Raw genomic sequence first — 9,463 nt, forward strand, 5'->3', positions numbered from 1 at the left:
TACATACCTTTATTTCACTCGCAATACTTTTTCTTCAGTGACATCTTTAATCCCACATTAATCCTAATTTCTCCAAAGGATTGTATGATGTGTATTTAGTTGGTTGTAATTCTTTGGTTAATAACTAAACACCAATGAAAGTAAAGGATCCGTATGAACAATATACTAAAAATGAAAAACCTACAAATTCTTATATCTTTGGGTTGTTTGAGTGATTTGCTAGTATCAAGTTCGATTTCTCTTAGGCTCTTTAATGTTTTTATCTATCTATTTTTATGTGTAGAAGTTCTAAAGTTGGGTTGCAACAGATGGATTCGATTGAGAACGATGAAGATGATGCAATAGTTGGAGTGACAGCCACATTTGTCTTAGCTGTTGGGGCTGCAATTATTTTATCTTACAAAAATCAAAGTAACATTCCAAGAGCACCTTATACCAATAAGGACCAAGAGAGGAAATTTTACATAAATAGTATTTTGAATGGAAGTAATGTTCATTGTGTAGGTCAGATAAGAATGAGCCAACCTGTGTTTTTTGAATTGTGTAATGCTCTTAGAAGAAATAATTTCTTGAGATCAACCAAAAATATATCCGTGCAAGAATAAGTACTAATTTTCTTTAAAAATTCTTAGTTTTAATGAACAGTTTCGCAAGATAGAGTCGCATTTTTATAGGTTGATTGAATCTATTCATCGATGCTTCCACATTGTATTTCAAGCAATTTTGAAGCTCTATCCAACCCTTGTGAAATCACCGAATGATATTATCCAGAAGGAGATAAGGAACAACCATCGTTATTACCCTTGGTTTGCAGTGAGTAACATATTAAATATTAAGTTCTTAATTAATTTTGAACATTAGTGTATACTATTAAATTTATTTGTATATATAGGACCATGTAGGATCAATAGATGGCACACATGTGCTTGCATCTGTTCCTATCGAACACCAAAATAGGTATCGTAGCCGCAAAGGCACAACAACACAAAACGTGTTGGCTGCTGTCAACTTTAATTTGACGTTCACATATGTGCTTGCTGGTTGGGAAGGATATGCTCATGACGCGCGCATATTAAATGATGCATTGGAGAGACCACGGGGCTTTCAAGTCCCCCAAGGTATCTTATTCAACCTAAAGTAGTTCATAAAAAGAAAAACAATGTGTATTAATTAACTTTGTTTTTGCTTTGTAGATAAATATTATCGTTTGGATGAAAGATATAGTCTTCGTAAGGGGTTTATTCGGATGACTTAAGTGGTATTCGAAAGGAAAATGCTGAGAATGTAGAAACTTTAGACTGTCGGAGTACTCCGGCACCAAATGACTTGGTTTTACAGTTGGAACAAAAAATACTGGAGTTACAGGGAGAACTTGAGTAGGTTCGCAATTTAGCAAACCTATCCCTCACCCTGAACGTCCCCGATATCAACCAACAGAATACCAAAAAACCCAGCGCCTCCCCAAAATACACCAAACCAAATCCACAAAACCCTCTCGCACCACATCAATATGCAACTCCACCTCAAAATCCCAATCCCTTACCGATACCAACTCCACCACAGCACCATCATCAACCAATCCAGTACTCACAAACCACTACCTATCATACTCTTCAGAATACGCCACAACCCATTCCCAATCCTCAAAACTTAACCAACGACCACCACTATACCCAAGTCCCTGGAACAAACCAAAACAACCCTATATATGTGAAAATTGTACCTCACTCTACTCAACCAATCTCCTATACACCAGAATTCGCTAAGAAGGACCTACCCATCAAGAACATGGCTGAGGAAGTCAAGAAACTAACAAGTTAAGTTCAGGTGTCGAGGGAGGCAAATGGATAAAAGGTTTGAACTATGAGGATCTATGCATACAATCGGACGTGGAACTCCCAGAGGGTTAAAAACCTCCCAAGTTCGAAATGTTTGATGGAACAAGTGATCCCAAGGTTCATTTGAGAACTTACTGTGACAAGCTCATGGGTGTCGGAAAAGATGAAAGGATCCGGATGAAGATCTTTATGAGAAGTCTTACTGGAGATGACCTATCCTGGTACATAAGCTAGACCCTAAGAAGTGGGCCAATTAGGTAAGTATGCATTATAATTTATGGACCGGTTCAGGTTCAACACAGAGAATGCACCAGATGTTTTCTACATCCAGAATTTAAAGAAGAAGCCAACTGAGACTTTCCACGAGTATGTTACTCGATGGAGGTTAGAAGCAGCCAAGGTCAGACCAAAACTAGAAGAAGAACAAATGAACAAGTTCTTTGTCTGGGCACATGATCCACAAAATTATGAGAGACTAATGGTCATTGAGAATCACAAATTCTCCGATATCATCAAACTCGGAGAAAGGATTGAAGAAGGTATCAAAAGCAGAATGGTGACAGATTTTGAGGCACTATAGGCCACGAACAAAGCATTGCAATCAGGTGGCATATCAAAGAAGAAAAACGTGGGGGCAGTAATGGTGGATCAAGGCCCAAAATCTCCACTCACATACCAAACACCTCCACCCACATACCAAACACCCCCACCTACATACCAACCCTCATCTCCCAATATTCTCAACCCGCCACCGCCTATCATACTTATAACACCCAGATAGCCTACTATCATTCACCTCTAACTCATCTAAATTACCAGAAACCCCGACCTAACTTTGATCACAAACCACCCAGACAATACACCGCTATTGCTGAACCCATCGACCAGCTGTACGAAAGGTTGAAGGCCGCTGGTTATATCACTCCTATTCCTACTATGGTAGTAGAGAACTCATCTCAATGGGTCAACCCAAACAAAACCTGCGCATATCATTCTAGTATGAAGAGGCACACCATTGACGAGTGTCGAACATTAAAAGATAAAATCCAGACATTGATTGACAATAAGGACATACAGGCAAAAGAAGCTGCGCCCAATGTCCTCAGCAATCCTCTCCTAGATAATAAGGGTGATAGGGTACATGTGATAGAGACAGACGGAGAATGGGATCCTAAGGGGTCAATCGGGCTTATTCGAGAAGGTGACGACTTTAAACTTGCAATCACACGCACTCCTATCGTGATGCAAATACAGTCGCCAGTCAAGTTTGAGGTAGCCACATCGGTTCCATTTGAGGTAAAGGTAGCTCCGCCCACAACCACACCCGCTCCATTTGAGGTAGAAATGGTCACACCTTTTACAGTAACAATATCAACCACATCTCCTTTCGATTCCAAAGCCATACCTTGGGATTACGTTGCCGAAGCTAGGCGAAAAGGAAATGCAAAGATGGAGGAATTTGGTGCTGCACAAGGAATGACCAGAACATGAAAGATCTATACACCTGAACACTTGGGAGGATCAAGCAAGGAGGCTGCTACTAATCAACTTGTAATTGAAATGAGGCTAGATGATCTTTGGAGGAACGTTCAGGCAAGGGAATACTCCATTGTCGATCACTTGAACAAAACCCCCACTAAGATATCCATCTTGTCACACCTCCTTTTTTACTACCCCAAGAGGTGTAAGGGAGTTTTTTCAATTTAAGTGACAATCAAAACAGGATATATTTATTATTCAGAGTCGCCACTTGGGATAATTTATGGTGTCCTAAGTCACCTGCTCAAATCCCGAATCGAGGAAAGATTGACTCTGTTTTACAGTCCGCGAACACAAGAATTCCGAGTAAGGAATTCTCTTAACCTGAGAGAAGGTGTTAGGCATTCTCGGGTTCCGTGGTTTTAGCACGGTTGTTCAACTGTTATTATTGGCCTATTTATTTGATTTTAAAACATCTTTGAAACCTATGTGCATTTTTATTCCTTTAAACCGCTTTTAACAATTTGATTGTTATACAACTAATTATTTGATTACACATTGTGAATCATGTCACGGGAACCGTACCCACGATCCACAACATGTTTATCTTAATGACAAGATTAATTTGTGGCCGGGTCACATAAATATAACCCCGGAGTTTAGAAATTAAGCATCACAACTACATCACGGGAACCGTACCCGTTGCTATAAAAATTTATTTAATTAACGCGCCTAAAGCAAACTACGAAAGTACAAGGCATTTTTATACTAATTTTTGTATTTATGTGAGGGCCATACATTATGGATTTTATTTGTGAATTGGCGCACCTCAAAACTATTCAACTAAATGGGCTATGGGTATTCTTATTTAAAGCTAATTTGAAATTAAGTATCACAACCATGCCATGGGAGCATCACCACCTTGAACCCACACCCCACTGTTGTTGCTATTTTTATTTTTAGAGCAATCCTCTGTATGAAATATATAACCATTCACAACATATTTAGACATTGTTGTTACCTCATGTCACGACCCCGGTTCGCCCTCCGTGAACCGTCGTGATGGAACCTAGTCTGTACGACTAGGTAAGCCTAAATTGCAGAAGAAAAACCAAAATTTGCGGAAGTAAACAAATTTTAAAACAATAACAAAGCAGTAACAGTGTTTAAATGTGCCGCTCGGCATACACCATGTTTAACTCTCAATACCAAACATAAATCCAAGACCCAGAAAACCACGAATCACAAGCCAAGAAAAAGAAATACTACATAGCTCTAACTCCGGAATTTTGTCTAATAAGAACAGAAGTACAGAAGGGCTAAATAATAAAAGCAGGAATAGAAAGGGACTTCTCAGTCTGCGGATGCGGCAGATGTACCTCGAAGTCTCTAAGCAGCCGCCTCCCTCAAGGATGGTAGGCCTAAGTAAAAGTACCTGGATCTGCACATGAAAAACATGCGCAGAAGAGGCATGATTACACCACAACGGTACTCAATAAGTGCCATGCCTAACCTCGGTTGGTAGTGACGAAGAAGGTCAGGGCCCTACTGATATTAAATAAATATAGAGAATATGAGACATGACAATATAAGATAAGCAGTACAGTTGAAAATCTACAGTAAGAATGTACACAGGATAATAAGGAGTACAATAATGGAAATAGAAATAATGGCAAACACCAGGAAGTACCACTCATAACAAGGATGATAACCGGAGATCTCTCAGTATCCTGATGATCTCTTAGTACCCTCAATATATGTCAGGGATCTCTTGGTATCCCGAGGATCTCTCGGTATCCTCAATGTATGCTAGGGATATCTTGGTATCCCGAGGATCTCTTGGTATCCTCAATAAACACTAGGTATCTCTTGGTATCGCGAGGATCTCTTGGTATCCTCAATAAATACTAGGGATCTCTTGGTATCCTGAGGAGCTCTTGGTATCCTCAATAAATGCTAGGGATCTCTTGGTATCCTCAATATACATTCCAAGGATCTTTTGGTATCCCGCACCTCAGTCCAGATCATAAATACGTACAGGGGATCTCTCGGGATGTCGTCCCGTAGTCCCAAATTAAAAACACATAGAAGCAACACAAGGATACACAATTAAATGCAAAATTTCATACCAAGTAATAGTTAATTCTAGCCTAACATGCTTCACGTAAAGCAATTAAGGCAGTTTAAGCAGATAAGAAATTAAATTAACTAAACAAGCTTTTCTAAACTATAACAGGCTAAATTCGCAAGTAGAATAAAGCAGGAAAAAGGAACTCAATTGAAATACTTAAAGCAAAATCGGATTTTCAACAATTAGCTCAAGTACGCACTCGTCACCTCACATACAAGGTATTTCAATTACCAAATATATCATATCCTAAGGGGAAAGTCCCTCACACAAGGTTAGACAAGCCACTTACCTTTAACCGACTCAAAATCAACCCAATACCCCGTCTTTGCCACGATTACTCGACTACAAATGGTCCAAATCTATTCAATTCAATTTCATAATGTAAATAACACTTCAAGTTACTGATTCTACAATTAAATTCTAAGTTAATACGCGAAATTATGTAAAATGACCAAAATTCCCCTCGAGCCCACATCTCAGAATCGGGTGAAATTTATATTTTCAAAAACCTCGTACTCTCACGAGTCTATACATAACAAGAACACTGAAATCGGAGTCCAAATGGCCCCTCAAATCCTCATTTAAAGGCCTCTTAAACTCAAGCCCTAATTACCTATTTTTCCCAAATTTTTCACCACTAATTAGGTCTTTAATCACATAAAAATGAGTTATGAAGTCAAGGATGTTACCTACAAGCGATTCCCTTTTATTTTCCTCAAAAATCACTCTTAAAAGCTTCAAAAACGATTAGAAATGGTGGAAATAAACTCCCAAGTCGCGGAACCCCTTTTAAAATAATTCCCAGCAGTTTCCGCATCTACGGTCCTGGGACCGCATCTGTAGAACAAATGTCGCATCTGCGACTTCCCACTTAAGGCCAGATTCCGCATCTGCGGCCCTTTACCCGCAAGTGCAGTACCGCTTCTGCGAAAAATATACCGCATCTGCGGTTCCTAGAGAGATGGCCAATTTTATCTTCTGCGGCTCCTTAGCCACTTCTGCGGCTCCGCATATGCGGTCCCCAAACCACAGATGCGAAAATACCAGAAGGCCAGCTGCTGCATAACTTCAATTCCAAAATTTTCTCCGTTAACCATCCGAATTCATCCCGAGCCCCCCAGGACCTCAACCAAAGGCATCAACATATTCTAAAACCTTATTCAAACTTGTACAAATCTTCAAAACACTTCAAATAATATCAAAACAACCAAAACACATCGGATTCAAGCCTAAGTTTCTAAAATCTTCCGAATTTCGTTTTCGATCAAAAACCCAACCAAAACACGTTCGAATGACCTGAAATTTTGCACACACATCCCAAATGACATAAGGAAACTACTGCAACTCTCGGAATTTCATTCCGACCCTCAGATCAAAATCTCACTATCGTACCGGAAACTTCTAAAATTCAACTTTCGACATTTCAAGCCTAAATTAGCTATGGACCTCCAAAACACAATCCGAACATGCTACTAACCCCAAAATCACCCAACGGAGCTAACAGAACCATCGAATTTCTATTCCGAGGACATCTTCATACTGTTCCGACTACGATCAACTTTCCAACACTTAGGCTCTCATTTAGGGACTAAGTGTCCCCAAACTCTCCGAAACTCAAAATCGAACATCTTGGCAAATCACATTAGTAGAAATAAATTTAGGAAAGCAGTTAATAGGGGATTGGGGCATTAATTCTTAAGACGACCTGCTGAGTCGTCACACCTCAAGCCCAGGTCCCTAAGATATATCTTTCAAAAATTGATTTACACCATTATTTGGATCATTTACCTACATATTATTAAAAAAAATTCATAAGTTAGCATAACTTTCAAATATTGTTTACCTACATAGTGTTAGAATATTTTAAGGATAAACTTACAAATTATTTGAACCACGTATCAAATGTCGTATATACAACATCATGGCCAAATTTACCCACAAAGTGACTGTGACACATCAAATATTTTTAGTAGTTGCATTGAGATGTAATCACAGTAAATTTTATATTTTTATAACTACTAAATCAATACTTACTTGAGAAATGGTACAACTTTGGGACAATTTAGCAACACATGAAGTGTAGCTGACTTGTACTCCATATCACTCGAACTTTTCTTTCTAACATCCTTAGAACGCCGGCATGGTTGATTGAATATGGACATAGGCGGATATAATGGATCATTCACACATTCGATCGTGTGCCTATTGGGCCTATTCCTAGCACATGGCACATTACTCTCAAAGTAATAAGAACAAAAATGAGCAGTTTCCTTTGCAAGATAAGCTTCGCATATAGATCCTTCAATCTTATTCCTCTGCTTAACAAATTGTTTGGATTTGCCAATTGTCCTACATAATTTCAGGTTAGTCAAGAACATTCTAATAAAATAGAAAATTACATCAAACTTATAATATTACCTCTCAAAGAGATACATTCATCTGCATTGAACATGCCCTCCAAGTCGTGCCTCGTGTGCAAGGTGGATTGGAAGATGTTCCATCACATCAAAAAACCCACATGGAAATATCTTTTCCATCTTACTAGAAGTTACACAAATGTTCTGATCCATCCGGAGTAGGTTTTCTTCCCTTAATGTGGTAGAACACAAGTGTTTGACAAACAAACTAATCTCTGTGATGGGTTTCCAGATTCTTTCAGGCAAACCACAAAATGCAATAGGCACTAAGGTCTCCATGAAAACATGACAGTCATGACTTTTCAAATGGCTCAACTTCCCTACGTCCATATCAACTTTTTCCCCAAGATTCGACGCATAACCCTCAGGCATCTTCAATTTTGTTACCCAATCACAAATTTGCCGTCTTTCCTCCAAAGTGAATGTGTAACTTGCTTTGGGCTTGAATATCTTACCATTGTTTGATGTCTGCAAGTATAATTCAGGTTGCCCGCTATATTCTTGTAAGTTCATTCTAGCCTTCGGGTTATCCTTTGTCTTACCTTTAACATCCATCACTGTGTTGAATAAATTGTCAAAATAATTCTTCTCAATATGCATGACATCAAGGTTGTGACGGAGAAGATTATCCTTCCAATAAGGCAACTCCCAAAATATACTCTATTTCGTCCAATTATGAGTAACACAGTATCCGGGGAATCTATAAGGTGGGGCTTCAGTAACTTTACTGAAGTTCTGGACCCTCTCCCAAATTTCCTCACCTGAAAGTACCGAAGGTAGAGAATCATATTCCATTTTATTCTTTTTGAATGCATTTTTCATCCTTCTAAACTCATGATCAGGAGGCAAGAATTAACGATGACAATCAAACCATGATTGCTTTCGGCCATGTTTCAAAGTGAACGCTTTACTATTTTCCATTTAGTAAGGACTAGCTAGTTTCACAGCAGTCATCCACCCAGAAAACATTTGATACGCAGGAAAATCGTTGATTGTCCACATTAAATTAGCACGCAAATTGAAATTCTGCTTGGTTGATATGTCATATATTTCAACACCATTGTACCACAATTGTTTCAGCTCATCAATCAAAGGTTGCAAATATACATCTATCATACTTTTCGGATTACGTGGACCGGGAATAATACAATTTAAGAATATATATGGACTAGTCATGCACAACTAGGGTGGTAGATTATAAGGTGTAAGAAAGATAGGCCAATATGAATACGGTGTCGCAGATACAGAAAAAGGCGTGAAGCCATCGGTACACAGACCTAACCAAATGTTCCTTGGTTCACTAGAAAAATATGGATATATCCTATCAAAGTGCTTCCAAGCTTCTCCATCTGAAGGATGACACATAACACCAGGTGGTCTTCTATTTTCAAAGTGCCATCTCATATGAGGAGCAGAACTCATCGACACATATAACCTCTTTAACCTAGGTATAAGAGGTAAATAATACATCGCCTTGATAGAGACCATATTCCTGCTGGAAAGCCTCTTAAAATGAGGCTTTTCGCAAAATTTACAACTGCTTAAATTTGCATCATCTTTATAATATAACATGCAACCATCTTCACAACAATCAATTC

General features: G+C 38.8%; 1 protein-coding gene across 1 annotated transcript; it reads left to right on the plus strand.

Moving 5' to 3' along the window:
* Positions 1 to 308: 308 nt before the first annotated feature.
* Positions 309 to 1,255, plus strand: LOC138878513 (uncharacterized). The gene is made up of 4 exons (XM_070158197.1): positions 309 to 500; positions 646 to 813; positions 893 to 1,118; positions 1,194 to 1,255. Exons 1-4 carry the CDS (start codon positions 309 to 311, stop codon positions 1,253 to 1,255), a joined length of 648 nt encoding a protein of 215 aa, XP_070014298.1.
* Positions 1,256 to 9,463: the final 8,208 nt, after the last annotated feature.

This window comes from Nicotiana sylvestris, chromosome 9, assembly GCF_000393655.2.
Source record: "Nicotiana sylvestris chromosome 9, ASM39365v2, whole genome shotgun sequence".
Classification (NCBI taxonomy): domain Eukaryota; kingdom Viridiplantae; phylum Streptophyta; class Magnoliopsida; order Solanales; family Solanaceae; genus Nicotiana; species Nicotiana sylvestris.

Excerpts from the sequence above, each read along its gene's own strand:
- LOC138878513 (XM_070158197.1), top strand. The coding sequence starts at position 309 with ATGGATTCGATTGAGAACGATGAAGATGATGCAATAGTTGGAGTGACA. Across the intron at positions 501-645 it reads ATGGAAGTAATGTTCATTGT|TTTCGCAAGATAGAGTCGCA; the intron begins GTAGGTCAGATA and ends TTTAATGAACAG. Across the intron at positions 814-892 it reads GTTATTACCCTTGGTTTGCA|GACCATGTAGGATCAATAGA; the intron begins GTGAGTAACATA and ends TTGTATATATAG.